The 27348-nt window shown below is 42.4% G+C and overlaps 1 protein-coding gene across 6 annotated transcripts in view; it reads right to left on the bottom strand.

The window, feature by feature from the left end:
• Positions 1–27348, bottom strand: part of LOC139371749 (myocyte-specific enhancer factor 2A-like) — a 92296-nt gene that overhangs the window by 9126 nt on the left and 55822 nt on the right. For 3 of the 6 annotated variants that reach the window (XM_071111961.1, XM_071111959.1, XM_071111960.1), the window contains exons 5-7: positions 12382–12516; positions 10171–10390; positions 846–1030 (exon numbers count right to left, since the gene is read on the bottom strand). In XM_071111961.1, the coding sequence (XP_070968062.1) occupies positions 846–1030; positions 10171–10390; positions 12382–12516 (540 nt within the window). Of the gene's footprint in view, positions 1–845; positions 1031–10170; positions 10391–12381; positions 12517–12583; positions 12719–27348 lie in introns of all 6 variants that reach the window. The other 3 variants (XM_071111957.1, XM_071111958.1, XM_071111962.1) reach the window with 2 other exon arrangements.

Below are 27348 nucleotides of genomic sequence, written 5' to 3'. Positions count from 1 at the left end.
TTGTTTCAGAAACGGTCAGATACAGCAAATGTCACTACAAAAGGAAACATTCTGCCAACACCTCCAAAGACATTTGATCACGTTTCCACTGCTATTTCCTTCAGATACTCTCTTGGCCTAATTCCAACACCTCCAAAAACATTTGATCACGTTGCCATTGCTATTTCCTTTAGATACTCTCTTGGCCTAATTCCAATACTTCCAAAGTATGCATCAAATAAGGGGGTTATTGTTACCATAAAAGGTTAATAATGGTCATTTTTTAGGCGGCGTTAAAATGCTCGTTCACACCTGCACAGTTTTACGATAGGTCTGATTTACCGTATAGCGGGAAGAGTGTATGTTTGGCATGCGCCAAGTTTAGAAATCACAATATTTTTGTAAAATGTACGCAAGGATTATAAATGTATCCCTGGGCCTCAGAGATACAGTATAGCCTAGCTAGCTGCTGTGCTGTTTGTGTTCTTGTCACTGTCCAGAGTCTAGCTCCTGTAGGTGATCAAATACAAATGCAGCATGAGAACGAATGCCGCTCGCCGATTTCTGTTGATGTAATAAATGAATTTAGGCTGCAAGTAAACCAGGAATGAAGCACGAGGTCCTCAGACAGCACTGATATCCTCAAGCAAGGAGGACCATTTCTCCTGCTCCAAAACATTTCCAACATTGCACACTATACCACAATAATACCATCACAATCCTGTGAGGGGGAAAATAAAACTCCCTCTGTTGCACACATGTGAGGTACAAAGAAGCCAAAATCGGTGCAGCCCCGAGGTAGATACACGCAGTGTTCTACCAGTCAGCTCATGTGCAGTGAGGAGTGGGGACTGTAGGCTACTCACCAGTGGGGGCATCATGCCTTTGCTGGACGGGGGGATCAGCACTCTCAGGTCTGGCTTGCGGTTGCCCATCCCCATGTTCCCTCCAGGGGGCGGTGGAGACTTGGTGGGCATGACTTTCCCCAGGCCGTTCCCGCTGGTTGCGCCCAGGAGTCCCGGAGAGCCCCTAGGGTTGACAAAGCCGTTCCCTGCAGAGAGAGACAGAGACAGAAGCAGTCATGGGACTGTGAGACACTACAACAACAGTCATCTGCCAAATCTCCAACGCACCATTTCAAAGCTGCATAGCTTGCCACGGCACGCAACGTTAAGTGTTCCCAACCCTCTGGGAAGTTTTAATAGTCTCAGATAATTATCCTGCACATTTACCAAAATAAAACGTCCATTTCAGAATTTATGAGCCTTTCATTCTTGCTGTGAGTGACGATATCAAAGTCAACTCCTTGTATCCTGGGATGAGGAGCAATTCCCTTAACAAATGTACTGTGACTGCTGTTTAAGATGGGAATAGCAATCCATTACAGTTGGGTAAAACTGTTTGCTATAAGGATTGTTATGGTACTTTTTTGGTGTGACAATATGAGAATACTATGTCTTCAGTGTGCAAGACTATCTATGTACTCATTGTACTGTATCCGTAGTACTATATACGTATGTGTGGACTGTCATTTCTTCTTTACTCTAATGGTAGATTTACAGAACAATGAGTCATAAGGCTGGTTTACCCCCCACCCAGAGTCACTTCCTGTGGCAACTGTTCTAAAACGAAGTGAAAGCAGGCACAGGGCATTGACACCATCTCAGAGCTGATCAGGAGAAGGACCAGTACAGTACATGTCGCACAATGTCTGGACTGGGGCTGAAGTGAGCTATATATGCTCTGAAATCAATTACATGCTATGCTATGAAATCAATGTGAGAGTATTTGCAAATGCACTAGCAGTTTATATCTCTTTTTGATGCATTATTCAGCTATAACCATTCTGATGCATCAGAACATTGAAAAAATTGATATCAGAATCTGGAGAATAATGAGAAACAGAGGGATGAAAGAATCAATGCTATCTAGTATTTCATCAACAGATCAGTGTCACACTTCAACAAGTAACTGAGCACTCCATTGTGTTGTATATAGCCCAGTGAAACACAAGCAGGCTGCAGGATAAGCAGGACCTAGTGACATAATGAAACAATCACCTCTCTAGCTACAGATAAGAACCCCCACAATACATGGCCAAATAAACAGTTATGAGACATACAATGGTATGTCACAGCTGAATCAACAGCTACTATCGCTCCCAGCACTCGCTTTCATCTTATACTGCAGTAAAAACTAAGGTGCACGCATATAATTAGCTATGTAAATTACCCAAACCCTACAAATAGGAGACACTGTTATTGCTTATATTTTTAAAAATCCAATATTTTAACATAAATATAGGTTAATTGGAGGACGAGTACCATATGGGTCATCCACAGTTGCAAAGAAGGTATCTTCACTATCAAAAATGTGATAAATCTGTCTAAATTATAATTCTTTGTTTCTGAGAAAGATGTATTATTTTCTGATCAGACAAAACCTTGGTTGTGTATTTCCACACAGAGGTTTCTTCTCTTCTCGGCTCTACTCAGAAAAAGTTGTGGGGGTGGGTGGGCAAATCAAGCGAGGCAATATCTGGGCTGGTGTTTGGGAGGGGGAGGGTCCTGACTGTAAAAGGTGCAGCAACACAGCTCTGATAATGATCCGAGGCCTATGGTATCATCACAGGGAATCAGTTCAAAATGAAAATCTGTTGTTTCACAAACGTGAATGTGTAGGCATTTCAGGCAGCAACTATGGCGTAATGGAGAAAAAACATGCTCCTTGAAGCTAGTTATACATAGCCTACAGCCAGTTGTGCACAAAAGCAACATGCAGAATTGTAAAGTACATTTGTGTAGAGCATAATGCCTGAAATTGCTGATTAGCAAAAGACTTAGACGTAATTGAAGCCAGTATCCATTTAAAACAGTCACTAAAACGGGGCACCATTACAAGACAGAACAACTGTTTCTACCTTAAAGTACATTTTAAAACAAGAAAATGATCACATGCAGAGATCACATGATCACACAAGCCTTTTGGCAGAAACATCTTTGCACATTTGTTTTCTGTGTGTTATCCGAACCAGTGGTTCTTCTGCCATCAAATCGTCAGTGAATGAACCTAGAACATGTAGAATGTTTAGTTTCTGTGTTTGGGTAAATACATATACTCTTTGTTGTAAATAATTAACACCGCCCACCGTGGGAGCAGGATTACATAAGAGGCTGTATGTACCACTCAAACATTTAGTTTTCATCTGAACGTAAGACAAAATAAACTCTGTTGACTAAATTGTGCTTTCACTAGAATGCATTGAAGAGCAAGTGATGCAGAACTGACCAGACCTGACTGTCATTAGGCAAACACCAGAGGAACTTGAGTCTCAGTGAGGGAAGAGAATATGCATACATGAATGAGAAAAGATTAATGGATGTGAATCAAGAGCCTCTAATAGATTAAGTGGAAAAGAGAGCAAATTCTAATAATAGCGTCCATTAATGAGCCTGGATAGAAACTCTTTAGCGGGTGCTCTGGTATTGTTTTGGCTCAGAAAACCGAGAGCAGGGCCACAGTTTGTGAGACTGCAGTGCAGTCACTCACTCACTAGTTAGTTGTTCCAAGAAATCCATATTCCACTTGGAGGGCCCCTTAGTATAAAAACAAATACAGTTTAGAATGCTTTCTTAATGGACAAAACACACACTGGAAGTGGTAATCCACTGGGAACAACGGCTTCCACGGTTCTCAAGAAATAGAGGAATAATATGTTCAGATAGACTCTTTTTGACACACAAACAGCCCTTGCAATCACTCTTTAAGAGCCTGTAACTCTCCAGTATTAATGAAGGAATCTGCACCGCTTGCAGGCATATTGCATAAGAGAGAGAAGAGTCACATCCCCTAACATTCTGACAAGCTCTCATTCTTAATGCTCAACAGAGTGAGAGAGAGAGAGCATGGAAAGAGTGAAACTGTGTGCAAAGCATCTCTCATGCATTGAGGAGTGTGACTGTATCACACAAAGAATTCCACATTGGATTGCTAATTAGGTGTAAAAAATGATATCACATAGTTGCTTTAATTACATCCATATCATTTATGTTTGAGCAAAGCATAAGAAGTTCATAGCCTTCTCGTGAGCCAAGGTTTAGGTATTTGAACGAGAGCCAAAACAGATGGCTCATTTTAGACAGAACAATTGAAAAATAATTGCTATCAAAAAACTGCTCTCTGAAAATACAGAATTAAAATACAGCTACAACAATTTGCCTGCAAATCCAGAATACTGCATGTGAATATTCTGTGAATATTCTGACCCTCACTAGGCTTAAGTCATGATCACTTAGACCCAGACTACCATGTGGAGCCCACTGCTCTCCTTATTGATCATGATTCATGTCTGCAGAGCACTGGGACTGAGCCACTGTGAGAACTCTCCACACTTAGAAAAAAGGGTTCCAAAAGGGTTATTTGGCTATCCCCATAGGAGAACCTTTATAACCCTCTGTAGAAAGGGCTCTACATGGAACCAAAAAGGGTTCTGACTGGAACCAAAAAGGGTGCTACTTGGAGGCAAATGGTCCTTTCTACCTGGAAGCAACAAGGTTCATCAAAGGGTTCTCCAATAGGGACATCCAAATAACTATTTTAGGCGCCTTTTTTCCCTAAGACTGCAGGAAGAATAGTGGAGCCCTTCCCCCTTATTTAATCTTAAACACAGGCTTTTATGCAACTCATGTGCTAAATTAACATCACCCCTCTGCAGAGCCTCATTTACCCGAGGTGCCTGTAATGTTCTAGGAGTGAAATGACTGTATGAAAATCTAATTTCTGCTCCACGTAAGATGTGGTGTATTATTAACAGAAACACACTTTCATGTGTTAGTTTGTCAGCTGCCAAATCCTGTTATGATCTCAGATTGAAACCAGACTCATGTTCATTCTTAATGAACACATATAGTCAACTCATATCACATGTGGTAAAGACCTCCTTCACACTGCTGCAGAAAGGAAACTACGAAAACGGCTCTGAAAAGCTTTCAAGCTACAGTTCATATGCTTCCACAGTGTGGAGGAGAGAAAAGCTAAGGTGCAATGACATGCCATGTCATGTCCATGGACAAAATGATTCATTTGCACTTTGCCGCTGTACGTCAATATGAAGAAAGAGTTTTCTTTCTGAGGACAAGTGCTGGCATATCAGATGAGATTAGGGTTTGGATCAGTGCCACCATTCCCTAGGCTTAATCAGCGATCCGGAGCATTTCCCAGGACACTCTCCGTGCTTGTAAGCCCCTCTTAGTGGTGATATCAAGCCACACCACCGGAGGAGAAAAGAGAGCGAGCAACAAGACAGAACTGGTGCAAAAGGCCTCTCCTCTCCCAATAGCTGCTGCTTGTGAAAAATCAGAGCTATGTAAGGAATGGCCATCTGACAGCAGCACTGAAGAGAGAGAGGTTTCTCTTCCAAGCAGTATGTGTCTGCTGTTCTACCCAGTTTGGTACAAACAACAGCTGCAGTCTCCTGCCAGTGTGCCAACGGCTGACACCCCTCCCTTGGCATGGGGGCGGCACAGCACCCCACAACCTTACCGCTTACCCAGCACAGGGACAGGGCTCAGAGCACTGCCAAAGACCAAATACAGACAGACCAAATATTTCACTCAGCCCTGACTGAGAGCATCGAATCACCTCACCAACCACAGACTCAAACTTATACCCAGCATATCTATGCTCACGAAGCAGGACATAATTAAATGCATAATCTATAGCTTTAAATATAGCATCTGTTGATTGCATAATGTATTTTCACTACTATCATAATACTGTATCATATGAGACACAGTGGCCTGTCTGGTAGGTAGAGGGTTAACGTCCACCTGCCTCTGCCTCTCACACAGCACATAGCAGCCATGACAGGCTGTCCGGTCATTGTGTACAGAGGACTTAGAGGGGTGTCATGGCCGGAATACCTCCAGGGTTCTGCTGGCCTAGGCATCTTGCAGGCTCTCTCCAGCCTTATAAGGGCTGTCATGGTACTGGGAAAAACAGATGCACCTGTCAATAGAGGGAAGGAAACTAGAGGGAGGGTCGGATGGAGGTGTCAGTCTTAAAGGAAACACTGTGTTTATTTACCTTCCAAAGAGAATCTGCCGCCTGAACCCTACCTTTTAATATGTTAACCCTTTCAGGCACAAACAAGTTCACAATGAAAGGATAGTCCTAAGAAAATATATAGTGACTGTTGTCATCCCTAAACCCCAAACAAAACTTGTACCACAAACATGTTTGGAGCGACACAAAGTGAGCAGCCGATTGAGAACAAGAGGCATTCTTGATCTGTTACTATCCAGGAGGAACAGATGGACGTGTGACCTTCCTGGTGTCCTTGGTGGTTTGATTGTGTGTCACCATAGCGGTTGGCCAGACATTAGCAGCTGCTGCCATTTTCCTCTGTTACTGTACTCAACCATCTACGCCTCTTCTTTGGAACACATTGGCAAAAAATATCTGTCCCTTTGGACTGACTCTTGGAGCTTTGGATGCAATCACTTCACCAACATGTCTAGCTGCAGTCTGAATAATATACTGAACATACAGCATCTCTGTCAGGGTTCTGAGGACAGAACATGCTGACACTCAGCTTGGCTGTTTTGCTATACAGTAAGGATAGTGTACCATCACTCTAACATGTACAGTGGGGCAAAAAAAAGAAGTATTTAGTCAGCCACCAATTGTGCAAGTTCTCCCACTTAAAAAGATGAGAGAGGCCTGTAATTTTCATCATAGGTACACTTCAACTATGACAGACAAAATGAGAAAAAAAATCCAGAAAATCACATTGTAGGATTTTTTATGAATTTATTTGCAAATTATGGTGGAAAATAACTATTTGGTCAATAACAAAAGTTTCTCAATACTTTGTTATATACCCTTTGTTGGCAATGACAGAGGTCAAACGTTTTCTGTAAGTCTTCAGGTTCTCACACACTGTTGCTGGTATTTTGGCCCATTCCTCCACGCAGATCTCCTCTAGAGCAGTTAATTAATTTTTTATTTTACCTTTATTTAACTAGGCAAGTCAGTTAAGAACAAATTCTTATTTTCAAGGACGGCCTTGGAACAGTGGGTTAACTGCCTGTTCAGGGGCAGAATGACAGATTTGTACCTTGTCAGCTCGGGGGTTTGAACCTTCCGGTTACTAGTCCAACGCTCTAACCACTAGGCAGCAGTGATGTTTTGGGGCTGTTGCTGGGCAACACGGACTTTCAACTCCCTCCAAAGATGTTCTATGGGGTTGAGATCTGGAGACTGGCTAGGCCACTCCAGGACCTTGAAATGCTTCTTACGAAGCCACTCCTTCGTTGCCCGGGCGGTGTGTTTGGGATCATTGTCATGCTGAAAGACCCAGCCACGGTTCATCTTCAATGCCCTTGCTCATGGTAGGCTTTGTTACTCTGGTCCCAGCTCTCTGCAGGTCATTCACTAGGTCCCCCCGTGTGGTTCTGGGATTTTTGCTCACCGTTCTTGTGATCATTTTGACCCCACGGGGTGAGATCTTGCGTGGAGCCCCAGATCGAGGGAGATTATCAGTGGTCTTGTATGTCTTCCATTTCCTAATAATTGCTCCCACAGTTGATTTCTTCAAACTGCTTACCTATTGCAGATTCAGTCTTCCCAGCCTGGTGCAGATCTACAATTTTGTATCTGGTGTCCTTTGACAGCTCTTTGGTTATGGCCATAGTGGAGTTTGGAGTGTGACTGTTTGAGGTTGTGGACAGGTGTCTTTTATACTGATAACAAGTTCAAACAGGTGCCATTAATACAGGAAACGAGTGGAGGAAAGGGGAGCCTCTTAAAGAAGAAGTTACAGGTCTGTGAGAGCCAGAAATCTTGCTTGTTTGTAGGTGACCAAATACTTATTCTCCACCATAATTTGCAAATAATAATAATTAGCAAATTCATTAAAAATCCTACAATGTGATTTTCTGGATTTTTTTCCTCATTTTGTCTGTCATAGTTGAAGTGTATATATGATGAAAATTACAGGCCTCTCATTTTTTTGTGGAGAACTTGCACAATTGGTGGCTGACTAAATACTTTTTTGCCCCACTGTATATGAAGACCATGTTAACTTACTGCCTTCAATGTTCCCAATACTCACAGACAGACAACAAATACAGTCCTCTCGCATGCAATAAATGACCAAGAACCTGACAAAAGCCGTCGATGTCGCAGGCCATGTCGCAGGCCATGTCGCAGGCACATGTACATGTATACAGACAGTGAGGTGAGGGCTTTTTGGGCAGAGCCACAGACAGTGAGGTGAGGGCCTTTTGGGCAGAGCCACAGACAGTGAGGTGAGGGCCTTTTGGGTAGAGCCACAGACAGTGAGGTGAGGGCCTATTGGGCGGAGCCACAGACAGTGAGGTGAGGGCCTATTGGGCGGAGCCACAGACAGTGAGGTGAGGGCCTATTGGGCGGAGCCACAGACAGTGAGGTGAGGGCCTATTGGGCGGAGCCACAGACAGTGAGGTTAGGGCCTATTGGGCAGATCCACAGACAGTGAGGTGAGGGCCTATTGGGCGGAGCCACAGACAGTGAGGTGAGGGCCTATTGGGCAGAGCCACAGACAGTGAGGTGAGGGCCTATTGGGCAGAGCCACAGACAGTGAGGTGAGGGCCTTTTGGGCAGAGCCACAACAGTGAGGTGACGGCCTATTGGGCGGAGACACAGACAGTGAGGTGTTGGCCTATTGGGCGGAGCCACAGACAGTGAGGTGAGGGCCTATTGGGCGGAGCCACAGACAGTGAGGTGAGGGCCTATTTGGCAGAGCCACAGACAGTGAGGGGAGGGCCTATTGGGCAGAGCCACAGAGACCTAATGAGTTCCTCCTGGAGGACCTACTGTACCCGCTGGGCTGGGGCTCACGCCACGCTGGCACTGCCAGCTCTGTCCTACCCAGCATGCCACCTAATGAGATTGCACAAAATTATATTATTAACCATCTGTATCCTTCAGCTGGGAGCCACAGGGATCAGGGAAGAGCTGCACTCAATCCCTCCAAAGAGGCTGGGGTCATTCTCTCAGTTATCCACTGACGTAGAGCATAATATGAGGTGTCTGGAAATGTTTAGGATTTAATAGTGGAATGCATGGAAACAACATGCAACACCATACAACTTCCATCACTTCTACCACTACTGGGAGCTATCAGTGAGAGGGAATGCATTCTCTCTGGTTCTATGGTGAGTGGGCCATTGGCCCTGTCCTTACTTTGTGCAGTCATCCAAGTCAAGGTTGTCAAGGAATGGCCCTAAGTTTTCTTTAAGGCAACTATGCCAGTATTCCATAGTATTCCATGTAAAAGGGACATGTTCAGGTCCACACTTTAGTATTCTGACCACAACACCACCAGCCAGTAGCCTTGCTTTTGTTTACATATTATGGTAATAACCTAGTACAAGGAACTGAACAACAAAATATTATTTACCTGTGAATCTACCCACTGAATAGGTATACAGCAGTACTGTATGTGTTTGGGTACAGTAGGTACTTTACAGGCACAGTGCACATGAATTCAGCTGTAAACTGGGTGAATGAGATGGCAGTTAAAGACTGCCCTGCTGTTTCAGTGGCTCCCCAGAGAATAGAGAAATTGTATTTTACCCAGCTAGGTGGTCATGCTGCAGTTGTGGTTACCACTTTTCATGTGACTGAAATGAATACAAAAGCCACACATTACTTATTTCCAATGCAGATGGACTTCAAGCATAGTGCTATTTTTACCATACAGAACTCTGCATCCTGATGAGGCATGGACTGGCTGAATGCACAGACCCCTCCACACAACACAGAGGATGTAGCTATTGTGTCAAAACATTACCAGTTCATCCCACTTCCTGTGAGCAATACAAGTCTTAAAAAGGTGTCAAACATGAGTCATAATGCAACCATTACTATAAACAAGAGCGGTAAACAAGTGGTAACATGAGCTCACTGACACCCCTGGACATTTGCTTGAGTCATGAAAGATCCCTTCAAATAAGTGGGACTTTTTTTCATAAACTAGATGCAAATAGGCCCATTGCAAACATATCACATATCAGGCAAATGTGGAGAAAGTTATATCTGGAAGAGCAAGAGTGAAACTGGTGGATAAAGATCTGAATCTTTACCACCATGGATGTAGAGTCCGTTGTAGTGAGAGAGAGAAAAACAGTGAAATGTAACAGTACTGACCTGCATTGCCTTGACTAGGGGGCCTCTGCTGGCCCCCACTGGAGCCCACATTCCTGTGTAAGGAGGCCTGAGCGGGAGAGAGCATCCCACTGTCGCTCAGAGAGGCTACGGCCTGGGCCTGGCTGCTCATGGAGCCTCCTGGGTTGTAGGACATGGTGTTCTGGTTGGAGACTGGCACTGCCACATGCATGGAGAAGTTCTGCTGGGGCAGCGCTGTGGGCTACAGGAGGGAAACACACAGACATGGGGAGAATCAAAGACCTGGCACTGGGCTGAGGGTCACAGGGGGAAGGAGACGGCAGAGATGGCATCTGTGATGGTGCCACATCAATCATATCGGTATGGTTAACAGAGCAGTCCTATTAACTGATGGCAAATCAACTGCAGCTGGCAAGTTGTTCATGTTCCTAATCCAGGTTGCTTATTATACAAGTGTATCGTACACTCTTACACATTCACTTCCATTAACATCGCATTTAGTCTGAATGGCCAAGAAATGACCACAAATAAATATACCCTTGGTTTGTAATGGGATTAAATAATAACTGTCTTGAATAATATGCTTTCAAGTGGAATCTGAAAAATTGCTGTACTACATATGATGCTGTCATAAACTTGTATAATATATTTATAAATAATATTGCAAAAAATGTATAAATTAACACTATGTTATTGCAAATGCACAAAACAATCATTTTGCTATATAAAATCATTACACATCACTGAAAACATGACATATTCCAAAACATGCCCATTCAGGTACCAGGTGTTCAGTCTTGCACTGTAATAGTCAGCACTGCAAAACAATGTTTTCTCTTTTAACCAGGATGGTGTAATTGTGTCATTTCCAACAATGTGAAAGCATTTTGGATAAAAAACGTATAGTAAGAATGATGAGTTATAATCACGTGACGTTAATATTACTCTCCTCCATGTCTGTGCAGTGCTAACTATCCACAGTGTGTGAGAGTGACTGTTGACAGTGAGACCACTCCATTCAGCATAGTCCAGTGAGGCAGTCAGTTAGTGCTATTATTAGTGTGTTAATTGCAAACAGTGGTGCCCTCCATGTCAGAATTAGAGAAAACAACAGTTGAAGCACTATACTTTATGCAGGATTCTATGATTGCCACCCGCAATAAGATCACTCTTGTCTCAAGGTAAAGCTCTGTGTAATGGTAGTAGCTTGATGAAGGACTGGAAAATACACAGTGATAGTCCACTGATGTTGTACTTTAGGGGGACTGTACACTTTAAAAAAGATCTCCCCTTTGCTCATTGTATGGTCTCTCCTAGTTCCTCATCTCCTAGTGGGGCGTCCTCCATTCACTTTGGAAAATCATACACTTAGAAAAAAAGAAGCCATCTAGAAACTAAAATGGTTATTCAGCTGTCCCCATAGGAGAACCCTTTGAAGAACCCTTTTTGCTTCCAGGTAGAACCCTTTTGGGTTCCATGAAGAACCCTTTCCACAGAGTGTTCTACGTGGAGCCCAAAAGGGTTCTTCAAAGCGTTCTCCTATGGGGACAGCCAAAGAAGATTTTAGGTTCTAGATAGCACCTTTTTTTTGTATGATTTGCTCAGGTGAATGGAGAATGCCCCAACAGGAGATGGGGAACCAGGAAAGACCATACAATGAGCAAAGGGGAGATAAACATTATTTTATTTCCCCAGTCACATGATCTGGCCACTGTGGAACTAAAAGAGATTCAATTTTCACATTTGCTTGGGGGTGAAAATTGAGTTTTGGGGAAAAAACACATCAATCACTAAAGCTAGAGAACCAGTCAATATTTTCAGCCAGAATGGGAATATTATTTTTTTCCAGGGGGAAATGTACATTGATAATAAAGAAGCTTCTCCTCTGGAATAAAAAAATGCACTATCCTTTTCATATAGTTTTCAAATGTTTCAAATAATGTGAAGAAACGTGATAATTCCAAAAGATCTTTGAAAAGGTTAAACCTATCAACAACAATGTGATCTTATCAGGCTGTGCCAAAAAATAAGTTGCAGTACAAATAAACAAAATTAACAATTACACTTCCAATGAATGGAAAAAAAGGTTATGCTTGAATAGTCCATGGTTGCTTATAGTAGTTGACAGAGGTTGCAGGGTGGGATAATGAACAAATAAGAACAAATAAAAACCAAAAGGTCAAAATCCTTTGTGCCACAAAGCCAAGCAGCAAGAACATTGCATTTACTTACGATTTTATGATTTCTCATCATATTATCAAACTCCTCATTAATTTTTTTATACTTTTCTTCTGTGTGAGGGGTGAGGACATATGAGGCATCGGGGTCCGGGCTATCACAGCCTCTGTGTTCTTTCTTGTTTAGCGCCTGTAGTGAACATCAACATAAAAACAGGAATCAACACAAAATGGCAGGAGAGGGAAGAAGTACTTACACCACAGCGCTTGTACATTAAATCACTCTCTTCGCTTAGTTTGCCGAAACGGTCGTCCATGAGGGGGCTGTGCCCAAAACAGTCATCTGGATCAGGACTGGCACACAGGTCATTATGGCCTTTGTTTCTTAATTTCTGAAATAAAATTGCACAATTCACACACAATGTATACTGCAGGAAACTCAGTCTACTACCACATGACTCTCTGTCTAGCTAGGTTAAAATACATCCCCTACAAACCTGTTCCCAGAACAAAACATGAACATTGTCAAAAATATAAACATATAAGGCATCATTCAAGTCAAGACGCAAATTAATTTAATAATTTAATAATTCATAATGCAACCATTATAATAAACCTGCCCTAGCATGTACATTTATAAATAATAAAACATATCTTGAATTAATTTCTTATTTTTTGGCCTGCCAGTGTGCTGGTGTGAGCTGTGAACGATACAGGTACTGTACTCCTATGCAATGGTTGACAATGACAGAGAAATTGAAATATCACTCCTTATCCTTTCATCATTTAGAGATCTTCAGCATGGGAGAAACTAAATATTTATCTGTCTGTGTCTCTGACCCTTTCTCTCTCCTCTATCTTCCTCCCTCTATCTCCCTCTCTCTCGCTGCATGTGTGTGTTTCAATACATATTTCATTATCTTTCAGTTATCATAAGCCACCCAGCTGGAAGACACCACGGCATAAGAGGATCCCACAGAGCAGCAGTTCAAACCGTTGCAGACTTTAATTCTGCATGGTTGCCACTCGCAGGATCTTATCAATGTTAAGTAATGTAGCAAATAAAATAGTTTATTATATGTGGTCAAAGACGCTTATTAGAGCATGAAATGGAGCGATTATTGTAAGAGGAACGAGCACACAGTATGGTGTGTTGTGATATAGAAGTCCAATGAGATTTGTTTTACATCTTAAAAGAATCCCACACTATAAAACAAAGGAAATAAAACCAGTGTTGTGTTTGTGGTAACTTTCTATCAGAGGAGTGGTTCTCTTGTCTTCGCTAAGAGTCTGAATGACGGTGCTTACATGAGCCGATGACAGCTCGTGACAGCATGTGATATCAAGCCAGTCAGAGCAAATCAAGCTTAATTTATATGTGTGTTGTTCAGGTTCCCCTAGCACACTGGTGCAGGTCCAGAGCTGTGACCTCCCCTGTCTCTGGGCTGCGTCTGAGCCAGATATCTACAGCAAGGCCACTGACTCCTCTGGATGGAGAGGTCACAGTGTGAGGGAGTGTAGTTGGGCCCAAAGACACTAATGAGCCCTTAGTCTCTGCCTCCGTCTCCATCACCCTGGAGGTAACGCACTGGCTTCTGTGTGTGTGTGTGTGTGTGTGTGTGTGTGTGTGTGTTCATGGTTGTTGCAGCAGCAGCTGGCGTCTGCTGACAGCTCTCTGACAGTACAGTGGTGTCTCGGCTGATCTCTATCTAACAACGTGTCTTACCCAACCCTGCTTACAGTCGCTACCAACACGCTGACGAGCTCTGTATGACACATTACTGTTGGATTTCCTAGGCTTGAAATGTTGTGAAACATAACTTGGTTACAATGTACCTGTCTACCAAGGCTCAGTTGATCCCAGCAAATTGACCAGTACTGAATCAAACGACCCTCTACTCTAGTTTAGGCACATGATGAAATGGTGTAGAATATAAAAGCTTAAGCAGGAGAACTGAAAAGTACCTAAATCTCATCAGTCATATCTGTCTGACAGTGTTGCTGAGGAGAGAGAGAAAGTCTCATGAGTAATGAATGATCAAAGCCGGCCCTAGCCTTTTGGGGGCCCTAGGCAATTTTTTTAGTGGCCCCCGTTTTGAATGGCGAATAGGAAAAAAATATGTTTCAGAGTTAATTTCCTGCAATTCTACACATTTAGCCATGACTTATGCCATGTTAATACGATATCTGAGTGAGATTGACTAATAAAATCATTGGGGGCTCCCTGTAGGTCAGGGCCCTTGGGCAAGTGCCCTTCGTGCCCGGTCGATAATTTGACCATGATTACTACAAGTTTAGATAGCTGGCTAGAGTAATTTAACAATCTAAAAAGAAATGCTGACATGCATTAATTGAGTGACTGACATAACATGAGAAAAACTACTGATGCACAATCAAATGTCGAAATTGCACCTTGTGTAATCTACTATTCTAACTCTCAACAGTTGAGACCCCAACTGAGTTACCCTATAGGCCGGGGGCCCTAAGCAACCGCTTATGTCGCTTATGCCTAGAGCCGGCCCTGAGAATGATACACAACATGTGTAAATGTGCAGTTAGATGCACTTGTGTTTGGTGTGGTACAGAGCAGGGGCATTCTTCTCAAAAAAATAAAAAAAATAAAAAAATAAAAAATAAAAAACCTTCCTGTTTACTAAGGCTGTTCTTTAGTTAGGCTCCCGTAAAGGCTGTGTTTACTACGGAAACTATGCACTTTCTCCACCAGACTGCCACAGATCTGATCGGGACCTGCAAATTAAAGTCCCGACCTGCTCATTATGTGAATAGCTGGTTTGGGCTGGTCGGCCATGGCTGTGTGAGATGGGCAGGGCAGCAGGCAGCACTTCCACAACAAGCCTCCAACCAGCCGCACCCCTCTGGCCCTTGGCCGTGATCACTCAGAGAGGGGCCAGTGGAAACATCCAGTGCCAGGGACACTCAGCATTCAGAACAAACCATGGAACATGTTGCACTGAGACTAAACAACACAGAGTCTAACAACGAGTGCTCATATCTAGGTCATTGTCCATAAGAGATGGATTCATAAGTAAATATTGATCACTCTGATTAGAGATGTCCTGAAATGCAACATCACTTAAAATGAGGACATAATCATGCACGCCTAAAAAAGAGTGAATATTTCCTCCGAGGTGCTCCTAGCTGAGCATGCTCAAGAGTGAAGGTCTGGGACAGCATGGCCGTTATTCCTCCTTAAATGACTTGGCATGTTTCTGGTGTCCCACAGACGCTGCCCGCAGCTCCCAGTAAATGGATCACTAAATCAGCACATGGCCAAACAGGTGTCTCTCTACCAAACACCTGTCAGGCCCTGGTTCCCCGGCCCAGCCAATCACAAACAGTCTCACACCGACATGGCCTTAGAAGGGGCCACATGGAACCCTGAAGGCCATCAAACCTTCCCCCAGCCAAGGATTTTACTCCATAATACAAATACATCAAAGTATTGGTAAAGCAATTCAAATCTTACACAAAACCTAGAAAACAAAACAAACCAACTCTGAACGCATTGGGTACAGATGTCATTTCAATGTTTAGTTTTGATTTCCATTTGGTTGAGTTGTCGACTAACGTGAAATCAACAAAACATTTCACCATGTCACTGCATTTAGGTTAAGAGTTGGGTGGAAAAAAAACATGAAATTATCTTATGTTGATTCAATGTCATCACAATTATTTTTTGTTGTTGAAATGACATGGAAACAGCGTTGATTCAAACAGCTTTTGCCCTGTGGGAAGTATGGTAAACAAAATCCAAAATAAAACAAGCGTCCCTTCTATTGCTTTTCAAATTCTAGCTCTGAAACGAATTTTCAAAAGTCATGTCAAGCTGTGTGGTTTTATGCTTATTAAGAAAGAAAAGTTGGAGGGGTATGAATACAGTTGAACAGAGAGATTTTCAACAACAACATTTATAATGGAGGTTGGGTGGGGGTGGTGGGTCTGTCTGTGTACGGGGCTGCAGTCAGAGAGTAGTGACGAGTGAACTTGTGTAATCTGTTCACAAGGCCCGTGGAGGCTCATAAAGTTCAGTGGGAACCAGGCCAGCAGCTATTTTCTCACAGCTATCCAGACCTGGATTGATAGAAATGTGTCTCTATACACCAAACATGTTAGTCGGGGATTCTGACATCAAACCAGCTGGACATCATAGTGAGTGTGTGAATTTAGCAGTAAGAGAACAGGCTTTCTGCTTTTCAGGCCTTGAAATGTGTCTCTCCATTCTCAGTATTGTATGCCAAACCAACATACTGACAATAACATCTAGTGTACCTGTATCACTCATCTCCTCCATAGTGCCAATAATTGTTCATTTAGCTGAAACTCACAAACATACACAGGAGTATTTGGAGTTTTTGGAGCAGTGTGTCAAATGTACTGTCAATTGTACTCTTTAAAAATCTTTATATTTTTTTTATATTACATTTCACCCACTATAGAGTATAGTGTTCTATAAAGATCAGCGTTTATGTCACATAAAATAAACATGAATGTAACACTCAAAAGACTGACAGGGTATTATTTTTTTTATTTTTTTACAATTGGCTGAGTTGAACGCCAACCGCAGAGTTTATATCATAGCCCCATACACATTCAAAACTGAGGCCACCATCATTTCAGGAGTTAAAAATAAAGTGGAGCTGAGGCTGTTGTGAAGCTGTTGCGTAAGCCACCTACATTCCCTGTTCCTTGTGAAGCTCTTTCACTGAAACAGTCTGCCTTGGATAGAACACCATTACACTCCAATGCCCCCCACTTGTGTCAAGAGCTTTTTAGATTTCACTTATTCATGTACTGTACCTGAATAAAAGGGAGGTTGGAAGTAGACAGTGAATGCCGCTATAAAAGCCAAACTTCTCAAATGTGGAGAGAAGGCAGGTAGAGGCTATCTTCCAGTGTGCAAAGGTAGCTACACAGAACATACACCAAGATCATACTTTAAGAGCCATTATTATTGTATAGTCTATACAAAGTATGTATAGTTGAACTATTTCTCCTTCTGTAGAGTTCATCCCCACCCTGCTCATTCTGCACTGTTGTGAATGAGCTTGTTGTGCCTGTTGCCGCACTAAGCAAGGTGGCATGCTAATCCTCATGACATCACCATTGTGTCCAGTCCGTTCCATCTAATGTGCTTATCAAAAGGGCCTCTTTGAGTGTGAAGGCAGTTGAGAATCAGCATGGGGAGGCGGCTGATAGCAAGGCTTTCATCTGCTCACAAATATATTTCTCTTATATAACATCTTAAGAGACAAGTCTTTCAGTGTGAGTATGCTCCCATTTTTCCTTTGGTGCTGTAGATTTCACTTGAGGGGGGGAAAGGAACTGTTGGTTGTTCTCGTTTGCACTCTATCTAGTGGCTGTATGTATTGTATGCCATTACCAAGGGCCCTAAAAGCTTTTCCTGTCTACTCCCTGGTACTGGTCATGTTACTGGTATGGGAGTAGGGAAGTAGGGAGGGCTAGATAAGGAAAGTGGTTTTGATTCCCAGACATATCTGGTTCAATCTCATGACCATCATCAGTGATCTAAGTGATATCAGGATATGACCTCTCTGTCAGACCATTGTCTGACTCCTCAAATCAGAGGAAATGCAGCAGCAGGGCCTCCTTCTCAGTTGGATGGGACGGACTGCATTTTGTTTGGTTATTATTATCGGTCTGCAGCTGTTTGGGAAACAATATACAGTCTGTAATCCGATCCCCTCCAAAAACAGGACAGGGGCGAGACAACAGTTAGTTCCAAGCTGACACACCAAAAATACTGACACATGCAGACACATAAAAGGAGAGTGAGCCTAACTGAGCAGTGGTCTGCGTGTGTCTAAAGGAGGCAGACAGGGAAGAGAAAGCCTCCGTCTCAGCTCAATGTACAATAAAGCAGATAATTACTGTGGTTGACCGGCTAGATTATCACTTTGATAAATATAGCCGCTATATTATTGAATAAGAATCCATTGCACTGCAGCGAGCAATACTTTTCCCTCAGAGAGACAGCTGCTCAGAGACTGTTGATTGATGGACGCGACAAAGATATTAGTTGCCACAGTCAAAGAGAACACACTTTCAATCAGCGGCGTGGATATTTTCAGAAAATTTTGCCAACTGGGAATTGAAGTCCAAATTGAGGATAAAGGCATCTCAAAGTCATCATTATCTACATCTTTAAAAGATTGGGAACAAATGAGACGAACACGCTCCATTACATCCAACTAGCTCTAGACATCTATAGAGCACCATGTGGGTATATTTTAGATGAAAATAGATTACAATCAACATAAAAAGGTGTAAAAAGGTATACAATTAAAGTAAATAACCATTCACTAAGTTCACATCTTCCCCTCCCGACCTCCCTCACTGTCTCTCTCTCTCTCTCTCTCCCTGTCTTTCTCCCTGTCTTTCTCCCTGTCTTTCTCCCTGTCTCCCTCCCTGTCTCCCTCCCTGTCTCCCTCCCGGTCTCTCTACGTCTCTCCCTCCCTGTCTCTCTCCCTGTCTCTCTCTCTGTCTCTCTCTCCCTGTCTTTCTCTCCCTGTCTCTTTCTGTCTCTCTCCCTGTCTCTCTCTCCGCCTCTCCCTCCCTGTCTCTTTCCCTGTCTGTCTCTCTGTCTGTCTCTCTCTCCCCATCTCTTCCTCCCTGTACCCCCAGAGTGGATCATTAGCTGTCAGAGCCCTTGAAACCGTACCCCCGCCCTCAACTCCCATTCCTGCTCGCTTCTAAAATATTCATAAGGACAATTAGGAGTTCCGATAAGGCGGGTGTGGAGGGCTGGTGTGGGCACGGAGGGCTGGGGGCGCACAGCGGAGGGAAAGGGCAGGATGTGCCAGCACGACGTCTGTTCTGCAACACTCTATACCCAGACCACAGACCTGGCCTCATCAATCAGCAGCCCTTCCTCCCTCCCTGACACCCCCTCCTCAGTCAGGCAGGCTAGTCGGGGAGGGTGGCATGATGCCAGCTAACCCCCTCCTCCTTCCAAGTAACTCTGCTCTGCCCTCGCCCCTGGGCAGAGGGGAGGGGTGGGGCGTCTCACACTACCCATTGGGGTGGGCTCGTGGTTGTTCCTCTGTCCATTCTGGTCACTGTGGTCTCTCATGTCAGCGCTGCACTACACAGCGGGCACCAAGGCACTCTAATGGTGGCATGTCTGTCATTAAAGTAGTTCAAACCAAATTAGGGCAGCTCATGTGTGACCTATTTTACATATTCTGACGTTTATGACGTGTCTGTTAAGGTTGTCAATCTGGCTGTTCCTATATGAACCTGAAAGAATAATGAAGTGGTTATTCTCTGAACATGGTGTTGCATGTTGCCACTGAGCTGCATGTAATGAATTATTTTCATTACAAGTTAGGCCTTGCTTTACAAAGAGTTTTACCATACGCCATGGTAGGCCTGTGCCAGTTAATCAGTGCCATATGCCTCTAGAAACTAAATAATACATCACTTAAGACATTTTAATAAAGTAAAACACAAAGGAATCATATATCATGGCAATGTTGAAATCATTCAAGTGTTTATGGGATGATGTCAGCTAAATGTAATCCACAAACATTTGCCAGAATAATGAGGTAGAGAGCAAAGAATTGTATTAGAAGAATTGTATTAGTAAAGGTCTTCATTCCTGGTGTTACAGTTATTACATTCAATCATGTATTTGAGTGTTGGAGATGCTTTCTCCCTCACGATCTCAAGTTGAATCAATAGGATCATAGAAATATTCCATTAGCCACGGTTTGATGCCTAGGGATGAGCTCTGGTGTTAGCATTAGCAAAGGGCTGGGGATGAGCTCTGGTGTTAGCATTAGCAAAGGGCTGGGGATGAGCTCTGGTGTTAGCATTAGCAAAGGGCTGGGGATGAGCTCTGGTGTTAGCATTAGCAAAGGGCTGGGGGTGAGCTCTGGTGTTAGCATTAGCAAAGGGCTGGGGGTGAGCTCGGGTGTTAGCATTAGCAAAGGGCTGGGGGTGAGACTTGTTAGAATGCAATGCAACGTATTATGCATTGTTTTATACTGAACAAAAATATCAAATGCAACATGTAAATTGTTGATCCCATGTTTCATGAGCTGAAAAGAAAATCCCCAAAATGTTCTATACGCACAAAAAGCTTATTTCTCTCACAGATTTGTTTACATCCCTGTTAGTGAGCATTTCCTTTGCCAAGATAATCCATCCACCTGACTGGTGTTGCATATCAAGAGGCTTATTAAACAGCATGATCATTACACATGTGCACCTTGTACTCGGGACAATAAAACAACACTCTATAATGTGCAGTTTTGCACACAACACAATGCCACAGATGTCTCAAGTTTTGAGGGAGCACGCATTTGGCATGATGACTGCAGGAATGTCCACCAGAGTTGTTGTCAGAGAATTGAATGTTAATTTCTCTACCATAAGCTGACTCCAATGTTGTTTTAGAGAATTTGGCACTATGTCCAACCGGCCTCACAACCACAGACCACGTGTAATCACGCCACCCCAGGACCTCAACATCTGACTTCTTCACCTGCGGGATCTGAGGAGTATTTCTGTCTGTAATAAAGACCTTTTGTTGGGAAAAGCTCATTCTGACTGGCTGGGCTCGGCTCCGAAGTGGATAGGCCTATTTCCTCCCAGGCCCACCCGTGGCTACGCCGTTGCCCAGTCATGTGAAATCCATAGATTAGGACCTCATTTATTTATTTAAATTGACTATTTTCTTTATATGAACTGTAAAATCTTTGAAATGGTTGTGTGTTGTATTTATAGTTTTGTTCAGTGTATGTGTAATAATTAGGTTGAACACTCATGTTGTCATTTTCTATGCCTTGTTCCTTTTCCTGACAGAAAGTTTTCAATCTTTCTCACTTTGTGGATTCATAAATGAAGTGTTGGTCGACATGTAATAAGGTGCAAATGATTGCTTTATTTTTCAAATCAAATCAAAGTTTATTGGTCGCGTACACAGTTTAGCAGATGTTATATCGGAACGCTATAAGCGGAATGCGTATGCTACTAGCTCCTAACAATGCAGTAAAATGACAAATAAGTACACAAATAATTCAAACGTTTTAAAAAGGAAAAAGGAAAGTCAGTATGAATCCAATTAACAACCCCAATAGCACTGTAACAGCAATCAAAATGCAATCTATACTATATTATACTATATCATTAGACTATACTCTATATTCAGGTCTGTGTAGTGTTGCTTGTGTAAGATGCTGCTGCTCATGCTGTTGCTCAGACTCAGGCCATGATGAGCCAGGTAATCCAGCCCAGCGGGCTCTGTCCCCCTGCCAGGTGCCAGGTATCCTAGGGACAGGTTAGGATCTGTCTCACTTGCCCCAAGACTGGGTTCAATAAGTGAACTGCACCCACACCAACCAGTTCTAACACAAGAGAGTTTAACAGCAACAAAAACATCAGTGGTTATATCACAAACATGTCTGAGGACATAAACCACTGAAACACTAGTAATACCTTTCAATCACACAGCGCCTTTCCCTAAGCTACAGTACATGACAAAGAAGCAACATAATACAAATCCTACTCAGATGAGCAGCAGAAGGAAAATGTTATATATATAACAAAAAGAGCCTGAATGCTGTGTAATTTGTCATTCAGTCTAAAAAACATGTACTCGTGTGTCATCTCTCTTTTTTTCCCTTTGTGAATGAGCGTGAGTGTTATTTGTACAAAGCTGCGAGTGCAGAGCTTCAGCACTTGAGATTAGAGCATGGCTCATTAGTGTCATTGGAGAGTAATGTTTACCGGGGACCGCCATGGCTGTTGTTCTCTCTCCTTTTATTCCACCCTCTCCAAGAAGACCTAGTTTTGAAATGAAAAATACGTATCACACTTGAGAGGGAAGGATGGAAAAAAACTCTGACGTCAATGAAGCACGACATGTGCCCGAAAACAAAAAACTATTGGCTGTAACCTGGTAACAAGCATCAAAGTGAAGAGTGCAGAGGCTTTGTTGACGAACAGGGGCAAATGGCTAACAAACACACATGCACACACTCTCACACTTCATTGGAGACTCTACTGGTTGTGATAAACTGAGGAAGATTTCACTGTTCAGGTCCTCTGTTTTTCTCAAACACTAACATGGGTTTCCACAGCAACCAAGTCACAGTGAACGTGAGGGAGAAGAGACAATCATAGTCCATTCACGGTTTGTTACATAAATGTGGACTGAAATAGGATGTTCTATGAAAGACTTACATAAAAATGATCACTATTGTTTTTTTTCATGGAAGAAAAAAACTCCTAAGACAGTGGTGACCCTGTTTCTAGTGGAATCCCAGAGGAAAAGGAGTCCTTGTCCTATAAAGAGGTGCACTTTGAAACCCAGCAGGAGACTGGCTACAAAACCATTAGCACTCCTTCACTCAGCGATGCAAAGGAAGGCTTTTCAACCAACATGTGTACTGCACCTCAGTACATGCGAAAGGGTAACGGTTCTGTTATCTAGAACTACAAAGAAGAAATCCGAAAAATGCATCAAACGATATAAAACTATATGACAAGAGGAGCTTGGCTTCTTTCAGAGTATGACAGAAAACATTTGTACAACAAAGCCTGACCAACAACTTGACACTGGAAGTAAAAATGGAGTAGTGTTTGTGTGCCATTCTTTCATTGTGTAGTGATAAAGTACAGTGTGTGTTACTGTAAATCAGAGTGAACGTATTAGTATCGCTCCCTAGTCACATGTGGAGGCAGATGAAATGACTCAGGTGAAAGAGGATTGCAGTGCCAAGCATATTTCCTAAAACCACAATCAACAAAAATATATCACAGTGTTTTATCTGGTCTTTTATGCAAAGATAGTGCTGCTATTTCTGCTTTCAAGTTATACATTCGTGATTCCTTGTTTATTTATAGGTGCTTATATATATGCCTGTGCTCATTGGCCTGCTCAGAATACTGTGTTTGTTTTGATGGTGCAGACTGATTGTACAGGTTAAAGTGATGCTTCAACGGTTTTGTATCATTTCAGACAGCAGTTTTGAAAGTAGTGCTCGCTCACGAGCCAAAACTGGTGACTAAGTTACAGGGGCGTAAATAGCATACCCCCCAAGACATGCTAACCTCCCCTGTTATTGTAATAGGGAGAGGTTAGCATGTATTGGTATTTTGGTATTTTATTAGGATGTCTTTGGGATATGATATTTGTGCGTCTGTAATTCTCACTCATCATTATTCAAAATTCATTCCGGATTATCCGTAATCATAGTAGCATCCACATTACTGTAGACGTATTTAGAAACATTCTATTCTTATTTACAATAAAAGTGACTCCAAAATGACACAATACATTATTTACCCTTTGTTTCTATTGGACACAAAATCATCTGAAACACAACCAAAACAAACAGAAAATGGCTTCAACAAGTTGGTAGAGTCACAAGCTTGATGTAGTCATTGTGTGCTTGGAATATGGGACCAAATACTACACTTTTGACTACTTTAATAAACACATGAGTGAATTTGACCCAATACTTTTGCTCCCCTAAAATGGGGGGACTGTGTACAAAAAGTACTGCACGTTAACCTCCTAGTCATTGTATCAAATTCAAAGTGCTGGAGCACAGAGCCAAAACATTTGTCACTGTCCCAATACTTTTGGAGCTCACTGTATTTTTGCATTTTGTATGATACAGTATATTACGAATTTGTAAGTGCTTAAGATCCTGGATTGCACCTTTAAAGGACTTTCCTGGAATACACAGCAAAAGCAACACTCAGGCACCTGTACTGAACTGGATACAGACAGCAGAGATGTAGGTAAATAGCCCTTTGCTTCGTTTTTCAAATCAAATCCATTACCTAAATATGAATATTAGAACAAAATAAAAAATGTATTAAAGATCAGCCTAGATACGTGTTCAGGGCTGACCCTTGCATTTCCATTTCAAGTCACATTTGCAGAGCATGTTCCCAGACACTGACGGCCTCAGTCTTCATAGTATGAATGTATGGGGAGAAATTGACACTTCTATTCATATCCTACTCACTACCAATCCCATAAAGAATCCTGTTGCGACAAATATATCAATACAGAGATGGCTTCTGAGATAAAGTCGCCAATACAGCTTATCAGATACTAAATATTACAGTTATAATACCTCACCATGCATAGTACTCTACCAAACCCCCTCTATGGATATAATTATACAAACCAGGCATAGGTAGAAATTATTTAATGTATCATAGGTTATAAAAGTGAAGGGGAAAGCAAATGAATGTCATTTTAATAAAGCTTGAGAGCCCAAAAGTACATATTTGTTTTTCTGCTGGAATATTAAAGTTGGGATCGGCTGGTGTATCAGAATGCCCTGAATCTACTTTAATACATCTATGTCAATAGAACTAACATTTGACTGAGCTTAAGGTGTATTTCTAATATCATGGATGCTCAGAGAGAGAGCTGTAGCTGCATAGCAGTAAGGATGAGAAGGTGCTGCTGAAGAAAACAGATGAGGAATTTAGACCATGAGGTAAACTAGTCACAACATATGATGAAGTACAACTTATGGGAACATATCAAATTAAATGATGGCACTATAAAGATGAAAAGGCTGAGTACTGCCCAATGCGTTCTGAAATCTTGCCAGATTATATCACTTTGCAGGCAGTGTAACCCTGATGTATAGTGTGGACATTGAATGTAGAATAAGTTTAGTAAAAACATGTGTTAATTAGGGGAAGTGGGCTTTTAGATTCTCCCTCCAAGCAACCTTACGCAGACGAGCCAGTGCAGCTAACTATGCGTACCCTTCAGCCATCTCAAATGTCAAACAAGGCTTTAGTGGACCACAGAGGGATTCTGGGCACTGGCCAACCCAAAGTCAAGTCGCTACGTTAAGCACTTGCCAATTAAAATGTAATATTGTCTTTTGTGTTGTCATCTGTGCATATCAAACATAAATTAGGCCCCTGACCCCTTTTAGATTAATCTTTCAAACTTGGTTAATCATCCAGGATTGGGCGAGTCAGTGACATCACTGGAGTGTGAGGTACATATGTGGGATCTTAATTTGAGCCAGTTTGCTACAGCAGGAAAAAATCCTGCAGCAACAGGAAATCATTATTATCATTATTATGTGGATTATAATAGACATTTTTGTAGGGGGTGATACACTTTTCGTCAGGGCAAATCAAGTCTGCCAGTTCAAACCTTAGAAGACTTTTAAAAACTCAAATACACTACAAGTTTGAATTTCCTGCTGGGTGGGAAAATGATCAAATGAAGATCCTACATCTGTAAGTGCCATGATCCATCCGTGTGATGCCAGTAACTTTAAGGCAGGGGAATCTCTTCAGTACACAGCAGCTCTATGTTCTCCTGGGATGCAACACTGTGTCATAATATGATACAGTATGGTGATTACTGACTGTTCATGACTCAAACAAAATGTCTGAAAATGAAACCAAGTATTCAATTTAGACTGAAGCTTGGATTTTTTACACCTTTGTCTTGTTTTATTGAGACAAATACTGTTAGGTGCATGTTTACAGCAGACTTCATTGTATGCACTACTTTCTACTGAACATCGACTACAAAATCCTGTTTCACACCTACCAAGCTATCCACAACTCTGGACCCAAGTGCCTGTCTGACCTCATTCTACCCTCCTGCCCCACACGCACCCTTCACTCCTCCATGTCTGTCCCCCTTGTCAGCCCCGCAGCAGACTAAACACTATGGGTAACAAGGCTTTCAGTTGCACGGCTCCACGGCTGTGGAACGCACTTCCAGACACTATTAGGGCTGAGTCTCTTCCAGACACTATTAGGGCTGCAGAGTCTCTGGCCTCCTTTAAGACACAGCTCAAGGCAGTGCTGTTCAGGAAAGCCTTCAAGGACCTCTGCTATTCGTGTCCTCCGGATCTGGCCACACCTGTATATAGCTTTGATTGTTGTTAATATTATTATTATTATTTGTATGACTGTTATAATATGTTCCAGAGAGCCAGCCCTCTGGAGGAGTGATTTGTATGAGAGAATTCAGGAGTGGTGACAGCTTCTCTCTGTGCCAGCCTGAGCCTCATGTGACTGTCCCCATTATCTTGGAATGTCACAACTATAGATACACAAGCCTGAATCTGTCTCTGATGCTCCACAGAGGGAGCCACTAGGCGTTTGATGTTTATTACAATGTGCTTACTCACTAGGCCTAAGTCAACAAGAGTATGGTCATAATATTCAACAAAGACTAGCACCATCTCACAGTAGAACGCTTTTTCAACTATTCATTTCTATGATTGATTCCTGCATTTCAGGAACAGTTGTGTGTATACACGTATTAACTGGGAAGCCTTGGTGTGGTTACTTGGATTGGAGAGATAAACTAAAATGAAAGGACAAATGTTTCCATCATATCATCACTGCATTATGTGGGCCATTGAAGTGCAGTTGTCGGGCATAAATACATAGCATGTCATGCCGTTGCAAGGTGTCTGGTGTCCACTGCCTGAGAAGCAAGATTCATCCCCATAAATGAAAGGAATACATCTTGTCAAGTGCCAAGAGTCAAAGTGAGCAACGTATTTGTCTATTTGAGGACTACATCGTTAAATTGATAGCGCCACTATAATAAAATGAAAGAATTTCCATCATGATTTTTGCCTAATCAAATAAAGCATCTGTATTTTGATGGGTAGAGTGAAGGGTTTGAAACAGAGGCTTTCCTTTCCCTCTCTTCCTCTCGCTCTTTCTGTGCAGACAATTTTCTTCACATTCACGTTCTCCGCAGAAGCACCGGGAGGAAGATAATTGATCAATCAGGCAAATTGAACAGTCTGGACGGCTAGCCCACCATAGCAGATGTGCCAATTTGCATTCATTAAGACAGAGATGAGTCTTAATCACTGTACTGGATTTGATTGACAACATAAACAGCCCCTGTCTCAAATCCTGGGACCACTGCTTTTTATAGCTCTTTTCTATATTTTAAATAGTCATTTCTATATGCAATGGCATTTGTTTTATGATCCACTGCCAATGGCCAATG

The sequence above is a fragment of the Oncorhynchus clarkii genome, chromosome 2 (assembly GCF_045791955.1).
Source record: "Oncorhynchus clarkii lewisi isolate Uvic-CL-2024 chromosome 2, UVic_Ocla_1.0, whole genome shotgun sequence".
NCBI classification, from domain to species: Eukaryota; Metazoa; Chordata; class Actinopteri; order Salmoniformes; family Salmonidae; genus Oncorhynchus; species Oncorhynchus clarkii.
Note: the sequence above shows the minus strand (reverse complement) of the source record. Positions and strands in the feature narration are given on the sequence as shown.